Raw genomic sequence first — 18,108 nt, forward strand, 5'->3', positions numbered from 1 at the left:
AGTGGAGAGTAGAAGAGAGGGGAGGGACAGAAGAGCAAGCTGAAAAAGAGGAGAGGGAGAGATAGAAAAAGAAAGAGGGGGGAGGAAAAGGAGAGGAGACAGAGAGGGGAGGAGAGGGAGAGAGTGGAGAGTTTGAGAGAGGAGAGGGATGGGAGAGCAAGAGGAAAGGGAGAGAGAGATAGAAAAAGAGAGAGAGGGAGAGAAACAGAGAGAGGGGAGAGGAAAGAGCGGGAGACAGAAAGAGTGAAAAAGAGAGGGAAGGAGATATAGAAAAAGAGACAGAGAAAGAGAGGGAGAGAAACAGAGAGAGAGAAAGAGGGAGAGATAAAGAGAGAAAAAAGAGGGAGGGAGAAATGGAGAGCCAGGCGAATAAGAGGAATAAGAGGGAGGTAAAAAAAGAAGAGAGAAAGAGAAGAGGAGGAGATAGAGTAAAGCAGAGAGGGAGAGAGGACGAGAGAGAAGGACAGGGAGGATTAAAGGGAGGGAGGTATAGAGAGAGTAAAAGGGAGGGACTCTCTGTGACTCAGGCTGCAGTACCGTCTTTAAACTGTAGGAGGCAGAATTCACACGTTTCCTTTAAATTAACTTTAATCTTGAACATATTCTCTTTCATTTTGTCTTTTGTGCTGCATTAGTTTGTTTTTTTTTTTTTTTTTGTTGCATATTTTGTCTTATAAAAACCTGCAGAGGCGTAAACGGTGAGAAAATCAGATTACTCACATCATACGGAACAGTTTACATGACATTTCCATAATCTGATAACCCCGGAAATCAGATTACGGTCAGATTTCTGGTCTACGACATGTTTAATTCTCCGAAAGACAAAGCAGGAAAGTCGGCTCGACGCGTTTCACTGTGGAAAAATGAACCAAAATGGAGGATTTAGTGAAACGGTTCCATCAGGAGAGAAAATGGCGGGTTCCCTGGGAGTCGCTGGAGGTGGAGGTTGCGCAGTTTCAGCTCAGATTTCATCATTTGGTACAATCTAAAAATATGCACTTTTCCAAAATAACGACAGGCGCAAGTCACGTGACCCCGGCGTCGGTTCAAAGTGCGGAGCCGGTGCCTCCTTTCGCCTGGATCCGCCGAGTCTAAATCTCCCAGAGTTCACAGGGGCGTGATTGACAGGCGGGTGAGCCAATCAGAGACGAGCGTGGAGCGTTTGTGTCAGAGGAAATGTGGAGTTTATCAGGAAGAAAGAAAGAAAAATATCAGGAATGTCACAAGAGACGGAAAAATATCACGGATTTATGTAGAATCAGAGAGAAGAAGTGAACCGGGACTGAACCGGGACTGAACCGGAACTGAACCGGGACTGAACCGGGACTAAGGGCGGGACTAAACCGGGACTGAACCAGGATTAGACCAGGACTAGACCAGGATTAAACCAGGACTAGACCAGGACCAACAGACTACAGATACGTTCAGGACAGACACATCATTTCAGATCTGTAGAGTCGTCTCTGATTGGACGCTGCTGTGACTCTGGCTCAAGGCGGTGGAGGGCGTGGTCAGACTGATGACAGAGGGCGTGGTCAGTCAGAGGGCGTGGTCAGACTGATATTCCTCGCTCTGGACTCCGGCGGTGCAGAGCTACACGTAGAACAGAGAGTTGAATCTTTTCTTCATGGCCGGGTCCTTCACGTTCACTTGACCAAAAGGACACTGGACACAAGGAGGACAAAGAAGTACAATGAAGTACAATGAAGTACAATGAAGTACAATGAAGTACAATGAAGTACAATGAAGTACAATGAAGTACAAGAAACACAGGTATTTGTGTGTATACTTTTTACTTTTACTTCACTACATTTGAGAGCAGGTGTTTTACTTTTCACTTTAGTTAAAAAATATAGTGGAGTATTTTTTTTATTATTGTCTGAGGGTTTATTTTAATTTACAAAACAAAAATATACAAATGAAAACAGCTGGAAAAACAAAACTAAATTCAGCTCAAATCTTTATCAAAATCACAACATTTGAAGAGTCATTACGCCTCAAAATTTGCATGAAATACTTTTATGTTTGCCCTTTTGCGTGAAATACTATAAATATAACTAAATGTAACCAAATGTAATGTAAAATAAATTTAATTAACCATTTCTATATTTATTACTTATTCAAATTTCAAATATTGCTAATGTTTTTGCACAGATATGAGAAAAATGTCTGTGTAACTGAATCTCCTGAAAAACTCATATTTTAAGAGTCGTACATTTTAATTTACTTTGTCGCGGGCCAGATAAAATGACGTGGCGGGCAACGTTTCGCCCACGGGCCTTGAGTTTGACACGTGACCGCTAACGGATCAGCGCACGAACACATCAACTACTGTCAGGATGTCACCGTGTCGACCGGCATGTTCCGCAGTACGTCTTTAAACCCAGACCGAGTCGCACGCATCCTCCAAGTCGCTCGCCTTGACCATAAACCCGCCGCGTAACATCTGCAGGACTGACCCCTCGTCTTGAGCGGGTCGCCCACACATATATTTAAACAGGACTAGACCAGGACTAAACCAGGACTAGACCAGGACTAGACCAGGACTGAACCAAGACTGAACCAGGACTAAACCAGGACTAAAACGGGACTGAACCAGGACTAAACCAGGACTAAAACAGGACTGAACCAGGACTAAACCAGGACTAAAACAGGACTAAACCAGGACTAGACCAGGACTAGACCAGGACTAGACCAGGACTGAACCAAGACTAAACCAGGACTAAACCAGGACTGAACCAGGACTGAACCAGGACTAAAACAGGACTAGACCAGGACTAAAACAGGACTAAACCAGGACTAAACCAGGACTAAAACAGGACTAAACCAGGACTAAACCAGGACTAGACCAGGACTAGACCAGGACTGAACCAAGACTAAACCAGGACTAAACCAGGACTGAACCAGGACTGAACCAGGACTAAAACAGGACTAGACCAGGACTAAACCAGGACTAAACCAGGACTAGACCAGGACTAAAACAGGACTAAACCAGGACTAAAACAGGACTAGACCAGGACTAAAACAGGACTGAACCAGGACTAAACCAGGACTGAACCAGGACTAAACCAGGACTAAACCAGGACTGAACCAAGACTGAACCAGGACTAAACCAGGACTAAACCAGGACTGAACCAAGACTGAACAAGGACTAAACCAGGACTAAAACAGGACTAAACCAGGACTGAACTGGGACTAAACCAGGACTAAACCAGGACTAAACACCAAATGCTCAAAAATGCTTTACAATTGATTATTAATATTGTCGCGGGCCAGATAAAATGACGTGGCGGGCAACGTTTCGCCCACGGACCTTGACTTTGACACGTGACCGCTAACGGATCAGCGCACGGACACATCAACTACCGTCGAGATGTCACCGTGTCGACCGGCATGTCCCGCAGTACGTCTTCAAACCCAGACCAGCTCGCCTTGACCGTAAACCCGCCGCGTAACATCTGTAGGACCGACCCCTCGCCCACCGCCGCTCCCCGCGTCGCCCGCACATACATTCAAACCTACAAGGACGTTACAAACGCCGCGCGACCGAACAGCGGCGTGCGAACATGTGTTTTAGCGTTTAAACCAGCGTGTCGTTTTAAAGCCGGTCCGCGCGCTCCGGTCCCGGGGTCACGTTCGCTCGCAATCTGTCCGCTTACATGTCTGCAGGCGCCGCCACAGCACCTGCCTCGCTCGCGGTGGGCCAGCTCCGTGAAAACCCTGTACCCGCTGCCAGGGTCGACGTACATCTGCTCGCCAGCCTGCAAAAAGACGTAACAAAGCAAATATTATCTGTATTTAATTAAAAAAAACAACAACAACAAAACCAAACCATACGCGGCGGAGTATAGTACGAGAGTCACATGAGACAGATTGCGTCGGGTCAGGGGGGCGGAGAAAAGGACGACCTCGTGGCGTTAAACAGATGTAGACGGAGACACTTTTCATCTTAGTAATTAAAAGTGCGGTCCCTTTTATGAGAGGGGAATATGTGCGTTTACCTGAGCTGAGAGTCTGAATACTGATGATCTAAACGACATGTCTGTGTTTGAACTTAGGCCAAAGGAGTTAACACGGACAAAGACTGTTCAGAGATGATTATAGATAAAACGGGGCTGAAACGGGGCTGAAACAGGGCTGAAACAGGGCTGAAACAGGGCTGAAACGGGACTGAAACGGGATTAGAACAGGTCTGAAACAGGACTAAACCGGGGCTGAAACAGGACTGAAACGGGATTAGAACAGGGCTGAAACAGGACTAAACCGGGGCTGAAACAGGGCTGAAACGGGATTAGAACAGGGCTGAAACAGGACTAAACCGGGGCTGAAACAGGGCTGAAACGGGATTAGAACAGGGCTGAAACAGGACTAAACCGGGGCTGAAACAGGGCTGAAACAGAGCTGAAACAGGACTGAACCGAGACAAATCCAGAACAAAACCAGAAATAAACCAGGACTGAAACAGGATTAAACACTTTTCCAAATGCTCAAAAATGCTTTACAATTGATTATTAATATTATATATATATATATATATATATATATTTTTTTTTTTTTTTTTAATTTTACAATTTTTACTATTATTAATCCACTCTACACACTGTGGTCATAACAAACTATTACAGCCACAGCTGCCCTAGGACAGACTGACAAGTGAGGCTGCCAAGCTGCGACCCCCCCCTCACACACACACACACACACACACACACGTTGATTCTAGACATTGTGGAGGAAGTGTCTTGCCTAAGGACACAATGTGACACCTGTCTTCTCCGCAGTCTCCCGTCCAAACACAGATCTCTGCGTCGCTCTGCGGAGGTCGGACGAGTTCAGGTTTAACGAGGAGGTTAGGCCACAACGCCGAGTTCAAACGCTGCATCATGGTCATTATTTAGTATTTTAAATAAATTAAACACAGTAAACATGAAAATAACTAAATATATTCACTGAACGTCCAGGGGCTGAAACGCAGACGCCGAGTGCGACTTAAAGACCCTGAACTTCATCATGAACGTCCCCGAGGAAGAGGAGGCAAATGTCACCTCTCAGTCAGAGACGCTCATGGACCCACGGCTGCCCCTTTGAAGGAGGAGGAGGAGGAGGAGGAGGAGGAGGGAGAGGAGGAGGAGGAAGAGGAGGACAGAGAGGAGGAGGGAGAGGAGGAGGACGGAGAGGAGGAGGAGGAGGAGGAGGAGGAGGGAGAGGAGGAGGACGGAGAGGAGGAGGGAGAGGAGGAGGACGGAGAGGAGGAGGAGGAGGAGGAGGAGGAGGAGGGAGAGGAGGAGGAGGAGGGAGAGGAGGAGGAGGAGGACGGAGAGGAGGAGGAGGGAGAGGAGGAGGACGGAGAGGAGGAGGAGATCTGTGAGCGGCAGTGACTGAGGAGGAGGAAGAGGAGGAGGGAGAGGAGGAGGAGGAGGAGGGAGAGGAGGAGGAGGAGGGAGAGGAGGAGGAGGAGATCTGTGAGCGGCAGTGACTGAGGAGGAGGAAGAGGAGGAGGGAGAGGAGGAGGAGGAGGAGGGAGAGGAGGAGGAGGAGGGAGAGGAGGAGGAGGAGATCTGTGAGCGGCAGTGACTGAGGAGGAGGAAGAGGAGGACGGAGAGGAGGAGGAGGAAGAGGAGGAGATCTGTGAGCGGCAGTGACTGAGGAGGACGGAGAGGAGGAGAAGGAAGAGGACGGAGAGGAGGAGGAGGAGATCTGTGAGCGGCAGTGACTGAGGAGGAGGAAGAGGAGGATGGAGAGGAGGAGGAGGAGGACGGAGAGGAGGAGGAGGAAGAGGAGATCTGTTGGCGGCAGTGACTGAGTAAGAGGAGGACGGAGAGGAGGAGGAAGAGGAGGAGGAGGAGATCTGTGAGCGGCAGTGACTGAGGAGGAGGAAGAGGAGGACGGAGAGGAGGAGGAGGAGGACGGAGAGGAGGAGGAAGAGGAGATCTGTGAGCAGCAGTGACTGAGGAGGAGGAAGAGGAGGATGGAGAGGAGGATGGAGAGGAGGATGGAGAGGAGGATGGAGAGGAGGAGGAGGACGGAGAGGAGGAGGAGAAGGAAGAGGAGGATGGAGGACGGAGAGGAGAAGGAGGAGGAGGAGGAGGTCTGTGAGTAACGTGTCAAAAGTATCAAACTGTGTTAATTCTGTTGTGTCGACTGTGAGGAGCCTGTGGTCACATGGACCTGGACACTGGACTGTAACATCGATTTGGAAATAAGCAATAAAATAAATAAATAAATAAAAGAATCCAACTTCCCAAAAAGAGTAAAAAAAACAACAGAAAGAGTGGGGAGGGATGTGTGAGCGGCAGTGACGGAGGAGGAGGAGGTGGAGGAGGAGGAGGGAGCAGAACACCCTGGGGCCTTTGGGTGACATGGGGCTGTCAGCTCACATGCCAGCGCCGGGCAGAGAGAGAGGAGGAGGAGGAGGAGGAGGAGGAGGAGGAGGAGGGGGGGGTTATGGACGGTGCAGAGGACGGTGGTGGGTGGTGCGCTCCAGGTTCCCACTGCTCTGGAGCACAATATTTACAGCAGGAACGCCGGAGGGGCTCACTGTAAAAAAAAAAAAAAAAAAAAACGAACTGGAAAATGACTTGAATTTGGACGTGAGGAGGTCGATCTGCATCGCCGAGCCCCACGGACACCGACACTCGCACGCCGCGTTCACACAGAGCGATACGGGCGGAGCGTCTTCACCTACGGACGTAACAACATTCCGGTATTCCCTGTGGTCTCCCGTCCCAGTACAGCTCGACCGGTGTGCGTTTTTCTTGACCAATGTCGATACGGATTGTTTAAAATCCAGAGAAAGGATTGGTCGATAGGATTTGTTGATATTTTTGAGACTTTTTTCTTGTTTTTTTGTGTATTTTTCCCAAATTCTGTTGCTTAAATTCATTAAAACTCACTCCCAAAGCTGCGTATTCCTGTTTTTTGGATGTTTATCTCTTTGCATTCAAGCGTTTGCGTATCAGGACTAAACCAAGATGAAACAAGGACTGAACAAGGACTGAACAAGGACTGAACAAGGACTGAACCAGGACTGAACCAGGACTGAACCGGGACTAAACAAGGACTAAACAAGGACTAAACAAGGACTAAACAAGGACTGAACCAGGACTGAACCAGGACTAAACAAGGACTGAACCAGGACTGAACCAGGACTGAACAAGGACTAAACCAGGACTGAACCAGGACTGAACCAGGACTGAACAAGGACTAAACCAGGACTGAACCAGGACTGAACCAGGACTAAACCAGGACTAAACCAGGACTAAACCAGGACTGAACCAGGACTGAACCAGGACTGAACCAGGATTAAACCAGGACTGAACCAGGACTGAACCAGGACTAAGCCAGGACTAAACCATGACTAAACAAGGACTAAACAAGGACTAAACAAGGACTAAACAAGGACTGAACCAGGACTGAACCAGGACTGAACAAGGACTAAACCAGGACTGAACCAGGACTAAACCAGGACTGAACCAGGACTGAACCAGGACTGAACCAGGACTGAACCAGGACGAAACCAGGACTAAACCAGGACTGAACCAGGACTGAACCAGGACTAAACCAGGACTGAACCAGGACTGAACCAGGACTGAACCAGGACTGAACCGGGACTAAACCAGGACTAAACCGCGACTGAACTGGGACTGAACCAGGACTGAACCAGGACTAAACTGGGACTAAACCAGGACTAAACCAGGACTAAACCAGGACTAAACTGGGACTAAACCAGGACTAAACCAGGACTAAACCAGGACTAAACTGGGACTAAACCAGGACTAAACCAGGACTGAACCAGGACTAAACTGGGACTAAACCAGGACTGCGAATTGCGACAACACAACTTGTTTTAACGTCGTCACAACTTTCTGTCCACTTGATAGACTTGAGTTTTTACTTTTACTCAGGGCAAAGTAAATAAAGTGTGTGGTGAGTCTGTTTTGGTTCTACAGTTCACCGCTGGGTTCAATACATCTTCTTACTTTATGCAATAATATTTATCAAGTCATAGTTTTTTATTGCACTAAAAAGAACCATAAAAAAGCCCATACTACCCATAATGCACCTGACATTTGTGCAATACTCTAGGAAAAGCCAATCTAATTATTAAAATCTGGAGAAAAACATTTAAACAAGTCAAAATTCAAGTCATTTTAAGTTTTTGCATAGATATTTTTGCAGTGCTCAGTCTGAATCTGAAGCTCAATATTTACAGCAGATTAGCCCAGAGGCTGAAGCTCCTGACACCTCTCTGGTCCCTCCCCCCTCCTCTCTCCTCCCCCTCTGCTCCTCTTCCTCCCCCTCGCTCCTCCTCCTCGTCCAGTGTAACGCAGAGGGCACATTCAGAGCAGCAGGGTCCCGCTCCGGTGGAGGTGACACAAATAATAACTGTCGCTCTGATGTGAGGAGTGTGGAGTTATTGTCACGAGGGCCGTGAAAGTGGTGAACTCATGGATGTTTAGGGTGTGTTTACAAGTCCTGGTTTTGTCCTGGGTTGGTCCTGGGCTGATCCTGCTGGTCCTGTTCTGGGCCTGTTTTTTGTCCTGGTTTGGGTCTGTTCTTTTGCCTGTTTTTTTTTCTGTTTTGGTCTGGGCTCGGTCCTGGTTTTTGGCCTGGTTTGGTCCTAGTTTTTGGTCTGGTTTGATCCTGGTTTTTGGTCTGGTTTAGGCTTGTTTTTTGGCCTGGTTTGGTCTTGCTTTGGTCTGGGCTCAGTCTGGGCTCGGTCCTAGTTTTCGGCCTGGTTTGGTCCTGGTTTTTGGCCTGGTTTGGTCCTAGTTTTCGGCCTGGTTTGGTCCTGGTTTTTGGCCTGGTTTGGTCCTAGTTTTTGGCCTGGTTTGGTCCTAGTTTTTGGCCTGGTTTGGTCCTGGTTTTTGGCCTGGTTTGGTCTTGCTTTGGTTTGGGCTCAGTCTGGGCTCGGTCCTAGTTTTCGGCCTGGTTTGGTCCTAGTTTTTGGCCTGGTTTGGTCTTGCTTTGGTCTGGGCTTAGTCTGGGCTCGGTCCTAGTTTTTGGCCTGGTTTGGTCCTGCTTTTTGGCCTGGTTTGGTCCTGGTTTTTGATCCGGTTTGGTCCTGTTTTGGTCTGGGCTCTGTCCTGCTTTTTGGCCTGGTTTGGTCCTAGTTTTTGGCCTGGTTTGGTCCTGGTTTTTGGTCTGGTTTAGGCCTGTTTTTTGGCCTGGTTTGGTCTTGCTTTGGTCTGGGCTCTGTCCTGCTTTTTGGCCTGGTTTGGTCCTGTTTTTTGGCCTGGTTTGGTCCTGTTTTGAATGTTGAACTTAACATAATTAAACGGTGACAAAGACTAATCTCCCCATCGTCCGTGTCGTTACAATTATCTCTCCCATCGTTAAATAACAATTAAATCCACTAATGGCCGTATGTAAATCAGGACGTCTCTATTTATAGACGTCGTCCGTCACGTCCGGAGGATTTGGACGCATTTACTTTTTTTTTTTTATTTCTTTAGTTTCATCTGTAAGTGCGTTTATACGTCACATGTTGGTACAGGCGGAGTCGGAAATGTATATTATTCCATTAAAAATACTGATCATTTCAAATAACTCAGTGGAAATTAAAGAAGTATTCGTGTCAAAATGTGTTAAATGCTCCAGACGTCATCCCTGAACAACTTTACTGTGTCTGGAGGCGGTGTTAAAGTACAGTAAAGTACAGTAAAGTACAGTAAAGTACAGTACAGTACAGTAAAGTACAGTGTCTCCAAAACGACATATTGACAGTTTGTGTTTCTGTAAGATTTGGACCAGTTACTCTGTGGTTGGAGGGCAAACTGCTTCACTGAGTAAGAGAGGCTACTATATTTAGTTGGTTCAAAGTTCTCATTAATTCAAAACATAAATGTCAAAACATAAAGTAAGAATTCTGCCGTTTTAACTCTATTTTTAAAGGTTTTATATGACACAAAACTGACTCTTGTGAGATTTAAACCGCGTTATAATGTTGTTTCTTGTTATTTTAACATCAAATTCTACTGCGTGTAAATTTTAAACTCCTTAAATATTAGCGTTGTATTTTTGGGAAATTTTTGTAGTTTTTTTGTTTTATTTTTTTAACCAATATATTTTTTCACTATCAGTTTAAAGGGCTCGTATTACACTATTTCCTGATCTGTTCTAATGTCGTTTCCTCGTCACAAACAGACCTGGAGTTGTGTTTTTTTGTTTCATTCACACACGTTTAACACACAAACCTGCAGATTTAGCCTGAGTTCTGCCTCACGTTCTTTTCATTAGTTATTATTTCCCTGTTGTGTTCGTGTGTTGCTGTGTTTGTTTGTCGTGTTATTGTAAAATCAGTGTCTTCGTTAAACTTTACCGTTGCTGCTCTTTTGTTTAAATATTTTCAACCTCTTTTGTTTCAGTTTACCTTTTACAACCCCGTTCATTAAGCTCCTTCTTTACCACTTTTCCATCCTCGTTTTTGTCACTTCGCCGACCCTTAAACGAGCTGGATCGTAACAGTGATGTCATCGTGTGGTACAGGAAGTGCTCCGCTGTGTTTTTAAACTCCACACACCTTCATTTTTTCTCGAATCATTTGGATCATTTCAGCTCCTGGATTTGCCACTTATCTTGACTGAACTAAAGCTAAAATGTCTCTGTTAACTTGAAAACAGCCACTTCATGACATCACAAGGTGGAACGTCGCATTTTGAGCTTCGGAGATGTAACAGACGAATAATAAAGTGTCACTCAAACATGTGTGAATGAAACAAAACACAACTCCAGGTCTGTTTTTGACGAGGAAACAACATTATAACAGAAAAAAAAAAAAAAAAAGACTGTAACTTCCTATCTACTGATAAACTGACATTTTAAGACAGTCACACATTTTAATTTACCTTGTCGCGGCCACATAAAATGACATGGCGGGCCAGATTTCGCCCCTGGGCCTTGAGTTTGACACCTGTGCTTTAAATGATCAGAAATAGTCATGTGAATTTCCTTTATGTTTGTAATAAAGTGAGTCTTACACCGTCTGTCTGTTGTGTTACTGTTGTGTTACTGTTGTGTTGTGTAAGTTTAAATCTGTGAACTGGACAAAAAGTCGTTTCTTTGCTCGTCCAAGTCTCTTCTTCAGTTCTGGTCAGTTTCCTGCTGGACACTGCCTTATATCTGTCTGAAGGGAGGGGCTAACGACACTGAAACTGTCTCCACTTTCAGCCTTTAATGACCACACTATTGTTCTCTTTGTTCCCTTTGTTTGCTTTGGGTCTGAGGACGGTGTTATAAATCGAGGATAGATGATGTTTAAGGCCCCGTTTCTGCTGAAGGAAGGATTGTCTTTGCTGATAAAAAAAATGCTTCTTTAACTCCTCTCCTCTCAAACCATTTATTTTTTTCTATTTTCGGGGAAACTTTTTGACACACGGGCCACTGCGGGGTCTAAAATTTGTCAGAGGGGCGTGGCCAGGATATATAGATTAGCCTCTCAATCAGCATCAACAACTCAACCGTCCGTCCTTCCCCTCAGGTGGAGAGTCTGGGTGTCATCCTCGACAGTTCACTTTCCTTTCACTCACACGTCAATAATGTCGCCCGGTCTGCGTATTTCCACTTACACAGTATCTCTTCTCGTCTTCGCCCCTCGCTCACTCCTCACGCCGCTGCCGTTCTAGTCCACAGCCTTGTAACTTCCTCATTGATCACTGTAACTCTCTTCTCTTTGGTCTCCCCAATAAATCCCTCCAGAAACTGCAGCTCCTTCAGAACCCGGGTCATAACACGGACCCCCACTGTCCACCGCATCACCCCCGTCCTACAATAACTACACTGGCTCCCCATAAAACACAGAATTAACTTCAAAATACTAATTACCACCTTCAAAGCAACACACAACCTCGCCCCTTCATACATATCTGACCTCCTCCACATCGCTGCTCCTGCCTCTCCTCCTCCTCCTCCTCCTCCTCCTCCTCTCTCCAGCTCACTGTCCCCTCTGCCCGACTTGTGACCCCCCCAGCTCTGGAACTCTCTCCCTCCTGATCTCCGCACCTTAGACTCTCTTCACTCTTCAAATCCAGACTCAAAACTCACCTGTTCAGTCTGTCCTGTCTCTTGTAACAATCACACGTCTTTTATCAATCCGTTTTTTGTCATGTTTTATTTTATTTGTATGTTTTTATCTCATTTTATCTTGTTCAGTGTCATTGGGTGTTTTGAAAGGCGCTTATAAATAAAATGCATTATATATATATATATATATATATATATATATATATATATATATATATATATATATATATATATATATATATATATATTTGTATTTATTACATTAGAGATTTGGCCTGTAACATGTAGCAAACATGAATATACAAGGCTCATTGTACAAACTGATTTACAATTGTATTGCAGTTCCATTGCATTGATTTAATTAATAATTAATTTATTACATTTCTGTTAAATAAAAGAACTTTGAACAAGGTTTACTCTCACCTATTTTAATATAATTTGGTCACGTTCGGCCGGATTAATAAACCCAAAGGGCCATGTGTGGCCCCAGGCCATAGTTTGCCCATGTCTGTGCTAAGATCTGTACCTCACTGTCCTGGTTTAGTCCTGGTTCAGCCCTGGTTTAGTCCTGGTTCAGTCCTGGTTCAGTCCTGGTTTAGTCCTGGTTCAGTCCTGGTTTGTGTCTCACCTCACACGCTTCTCTGTAGAGTCTATGAATGTTCATCTCCTCTTCAGTGACGCTCCACTCCTCTCCTCCTCCCCTCGGTGCTCCTCCTCCCTGCTCCTCCTTCTCTCTCCTCTCTCCTCTCTGCTCCTCTCTCCCGCTGCTCCTCCTCTCTCCTCTCTCCTCTGACATGTCTCGTATCGACCCCGCTCCAAGTCTCTTCATCAGTCTGACATGGAGCAGAGTCAATCCGCAGATGAGTCTCTGGCGGGGGCCGGTTTGGAGACGCATGACTTTACGCACAGCGCAAACACAGCGCCATTACGCGTCACGACTCCTGCGCCATCCTCTGCGGTGGCGCACGGACAAATGGAGCCACTGGCGTTAAGTTTGCGCCTTAAAAGTGCGTGTTTTCATTGACCCCGCTGCACTTTGCCAACGCGCACAGCTGCACTTCCTCAGTCAGTCACGTGACCAAAACAGAAACACACAGGTCCCAATAGCGCCCCCCCTGGACTAAAGATGTAACTAACAACTGTAAGAGGGACACAGAGTGAGTCCTGGTTTAGTCCTGGTTTAGTCCTGGTTTCGTCCTGGTCTAGTCCTGGTCTAGTCCTGGTTCAGTCCTGGTTTAGTCCTGGTTTAGTCCTGGTTCAATGTCGCCCTGAAATGTGCCTGTTGTGTTTCTGTTGTGTCCTTGGGCAGGACACTTCCACTTTATGCATAAATACAGTGTTTTTGTGTAAATGAGAGTCTGAACACGGAGACGACGGCTGTGGGTGTGGCCAGACCGCGTGTCCGCCCCAGGGCAGCCGCGACTACCCCGGTACTTCATAAAGTGAGTAAATCCTGCAGCTCTGTGTCGGACTGCGCAGGATTAAGTCATAAACCGTCTTCATGAATTAACAACACGTTTCCCAAATCCACGTGTGTTTAATATTTCAGCGGGTGGATCTCTGGGTTTATCGAGTGGTGTTTGTTTTGTTTTACGGGTCTTGAGGGCAGAGCCGATCCCTTTAGTGCCAAAAACTCGTATATAACATTTCTATTATCACAGAGTCTCACCTTCACAGCCCTCGTACATTTACATTAAACAAACTCTACTCTTCTGTGTACTTTTACTACTTGAGTATAATTTTATGGAAGTAACAGTTTTGGTTCCTGAGTCAGACTAAAGTAACTTGAGTTTTATGTAAAAATATGAAATGATTTGAACGTTTGTGTTTCTTCAGATTTGAGTCGGTTTGGCTCGTTTTTGTGTCGATTCTTTGAAAATACCAGATTTGACCTTTATTTTATGATTGTATTTCAAATTATATTAACTTTAAATTATGAATAATAAACCAGGACTAAACCAAGACTAAACCAGAACTAGACCAGGACTAAAAAAGGGATTGGACCACGACTAGACCAGGACTAAACTAAGACTAGACCAGGACTAAACCAGTACTAAACCAGGACTAGACCAGGACTTAACATGGAGAGTCAGTGTTTCTGATAAATCATTATTTTTACTAAACAACAGCAAAATGGCGGTTAAATCCACAGCACGATCTGTTCCAACGATTTTATGGTTTTGTTTAGAGTAGAAACTTCTCTATCTTTACAAAGACAAGTTACAGGTCAGATCTGTGGAGAACGAGCCACTCGCAACAAGAATTCATGTTTTAAAAGTTATTTCAGTTCAGTTTTTTCTGGCTTGAATGATTCATTAGGACAGATGTGGCATGAAACGGGGAGAGAGTGTGTAGAGACATTAAGCAAACGGACGAGACCAAGAATCAAACCCACAACAACAACAACCATAGACTGTTTATATAAATGGACAGAGCTAACCTGCTAGCTGCCACTTTCCAAACAAGAAATGATCATGGGCGCACTTCTGGCTCCATCGACTCTGGCTCCAATTCACTTTCTATTGAAAAACCATCGCCCTTTTTCTCTAACTGCAGCTGTCGGACTCGTCATTTTGGTCTTAAATGTTGATCCTGGGGTTTTTATTTCACCATTGTGTCTGTAAATCAAGACATGAACATTAATAACAGACCAATCAAGCGTCGTCTTTCCGTGAGTTCACTCCCACTAACGTTAGCAACCGCTTCGATTGACGGCGTTGCTAAGCGTCCGCTCCCTGCTAAACCAGCGATGCGAGCGGGAAGGGCCTTTACTTTCAACATCCTCACTCCTGATTGGCACTTTGGTTGCTATGATACTCGCGGTCGGAATTACAAACATGAAACTCGACTCCAAATTCGCCGCTATGACCGTTAGCCTCGACGAGCTTCGTTTGACGTCGCACTCATTTCTTCGTCCGCTTCTTTATTTACGCAGACGTCACGTAGATACGTTAAACTCTGGTTCCACAGTGCACCTTTAATAACCATAATTGGACCAAAGCGCTGAACAAAAGGCCGTAGACTCGTGGCTGTCCGTGGCGTCCCCCTCGCTCTCCGTGGTAAAGTCGTAGTCGTGTTGATGAGTGGACTTAATGAGCATGTCCAAGGTTACACAGCGCTGCGGGGGTCTGATGGGTCCGGTGTCTGCGTCGCTAATGCCTCCTGACAAGTGTCTTCTGACGGACACCAGAGGTCAATACACTCAGACTAATCACGCGTCAACAGGGTCAGGTTTACACGCAACAGGGCGCCCCCTAATGGAGCCACTGTGAGGACACGGTGTTTACAGAGAGACGACAAAGTAAGAGGAGGAAAGGATTTAGGGAAACACCGAAGTGCATGGAACTGGAAGGGCAAAACATTAAAGCCTCACTGTGCGACTTTTCTGATGAGCCCGTGGAAATAGAAAGTTAAAACCGTAGTCAGGAACATTCCCCCCCCGTGCCTCCTGGACGACTCTTTACGGAGGTGTTCTGGGCATGTCCCACCGAAAATAGGCCCCGGAGGAGGCCAAGGGAGACCCGGGAACGCCTCGGGGTCCCACCGGAGGAGCTGCAGGACGTGTCCGGGGTGAGGGAAGTCTGGGAGTCCCTGCTTAGACTGCTGCCCCCGCGACCCGGCCCTGGATAAGCGGGGCTGGGTCTCTTATCTGGGGCCGGGTATTTACTATTTTTGATTTGTTTTTATTTTATTGTATTTTTTATTTCATTGTTTGTTTTTTATTTCTTTTAAAATTTAATTTTTTTATTGTTTTTTTATTTCTTTTTTATTTATTTTACTTTTTAATTACATTTATTTTTATTTTATTGTATTTTTTATTTATTTATGTATTTATTTATTTTATTTTATTTTATTTTATTAATTTTTTATTTATGTATTTATTTATTTTATTTTTATTGTATTTTTTATTTTATTGTTTGTTTTTTATTTCTTTTTAAAGTTTATTGTTTATTGTATTTTTTATTGTATTGTTTGTTTTTTATTTCTTTTTAAAGTGTATTGTTTATTGTTTCTTTTTATTTATTTATTTATTTTATTTTACTTTTTAATTACATTTATTTTTATTTTTATTGTATTTTTTATTTTTTATTTATTGTATTTTTTTATTTTATTTATTTATTTTTTTAAGTTTAAAATTTCAAACACATCTGGTTATTTTATGCATCTGAACACATTTTTGTTCAGCTGATTTAAAGGTGCAACTCCCCCTATTAACGGAAGAAAATGGATGGATGGAGGAACATTCTCCATGGTGATATATGTGTTTTTTTATCTACTAGAATTTACGTTTTCGCTAAAAGTTGCACAGTGGGATTGTAACATAGGATTTTAGTGGTAGGACATGGGACAGAAGCAAATGGAGGTTCGAGCGTCTCCTCCAGAACATGACGTGATTGTTTCAGGCGCCTTTTTTATCGTCCCACTAACTGGATTAAACTAGTGTTACTTAAAATGGGTGTTTAAAAATAACATTAGCTCTTTAAAACTCTTACACCTCCATGAAAACAAATAAACACATAAACCAAATTAACCTCATACATTTATATAAACACATAAACCCTAAAAACAAACACCAAATATACTTAAAATTCATAAACCTTTAAAATACCCAACATTGGTCTTGCCCCCGGAACCTTTTAAAGGGAGCTCGTTTCCCTGGGGACCTCTTTGACACCTGGACACAAGGACACAGCAGGTAAGTTTAACATTTTTAAAACTTTTCACTAAAAACACTACAAATTACGCGACACGAACACTTTAAAACGTTCTCAAACAAACGTTGCACTAATACTTCACGGAGATGTTACATTAGAGTCTATTTTTTGTTTATTTTTAAGTCTTTTTTTTATTATTTTAAGCTATTTATCTATTATTGTTGTCTTTTAACTCCAGGACACGCAGCTTTAATTAAAATGTCACCGTTTCTCCAGATATAAAACGGGGTAAAAACAAAGTGGACAAGTCAAACAAACAAATCTTAAAATTCCTTTTGTGCAATTGTCTTTTTTAAAGTGCAAATAATGTTCAAAGTGCTGAGTATGTGCAGTTTAAAGTGAAAGGTGCTGTTTAAATGAAAAAACCTGATGCTTTCAAAGGATGGACGCAAAATTTAAGCCAAACTAAATCATATATGAAAGAGCCGCGAGAAATAAAACCAAAAAAAGCATGATTTTTTGTTTTGTTTTATAACTTGACTCTTAAACCTCGTGTTGAAAACTGTGATACAAACATTGAGGTGAACTTGTTTCTCAATAATAATGCGACGCACGCTTATTTTAAGATGTCGAAAAGTCGCTGAAACCTGCGACTTCGGTTACAGGACACAGCTCTTCATCGTCAGGTTGAGAAGACGCCGTGTAGTACGTCTTTTCAGTGATGTATTCATGTAAAAAGCGAACGGTACATCCATTTTTGACCTTGTAGCCTTCAATAGATAGTACTTTTCTTGGAGTATAAGTACTGGAGGCTCCTTTTTTAATGTAACTCACACATGTACCTGCTGTTTGTGCTCTTTATTCATCTCATAAGATAAAAAAAAAAACTTCTTCCAACCCTCTCCCTGCTCTAGAATCGCTTCCTGCACAATTACAAAACAAAAACGTTCAAATTATTTCATATTATCGACGTAAAGCACATATTACTTTAAATTTACTCACAGAGGGAAGCGGAACCGCAACTTTTACTCGAGTACTATATGTTATTATTGATGCGTTAAGACAGAGGCGTCAAACTCATTTTCACCGAGGGCCACAGCAGCAAAATGGCCGCCATCAAGGGCCAGATGTGACTGTGCGGCAGGATAAATGTCACTAAATGTAAACAAATGTCATGTAAAATAAATGTAAATACTTTTAAACTTGTTTTAAACGGTTTCTGTGATAAAGTGACATTTTTAAAAGTGTGTATCTGGTCAGAACCTTCAGCTCTGCTTCAAATTCGTCCTTTTACAGCCTTTTAATTATTGGACAATTTGTTGTTTTTCTTGCAGACTCACTTTTTCATACTTAGCTCCGTGTTCAGTGTCAAAATGTCAACATAGATTGTACCGACCTCGCCTCAAAACACAAAAAACATACAGATTTTCTCCTC

The 18,108-nt window shown here is 44.1% G+C and overlaps 1 protein-coding gene across 1 annotated transcript; it reads right to left on the reverse strand.

Annotated features, from left to right (window-relative positions):
* Positions 1–663: 663 nt before the first annotated feature.
* Positions 664–13,094, reverse strand: c4h1orf53 (chromosome 4 C1orf53 homolog). Its single transcript, XM_055221074.1, has 3 exons — positions 12,647–13,094; positions 3,660–3,761; positions 664–1,665 (listed from the first exon to the last, which is right to left on the reverse strand). Exons 1-3 carry the CDS (start codon positions 12,911–12,913, stop codon positions 1,594–1,596), a joined length of 441 nt encoding a protein of 146 aa, XP_055077049.1. The 5' UTR covers positions 12,914–13,094; the 3' UTR covers positions 664–1,593.
* Positions 13,095–18,108: the final 5,014 nt, after the last annotated feature.

Source organism: Periophthalmus magnuspinnatus, chromosome 4 (genome assembly GCF_009829125.3).
Source record: "Periophthalmus magnuspinnatus isolate fPerMag1 chromosome 4, fPerMag1.2.pri, whole genome shotgun sequence".
NCBI lineage: Eukaryota > Metazoa > Chordata > Actinopteri > Gobiiformes > Gobiidae > Periophthalmus > Periophthalmus magnuspinnatus.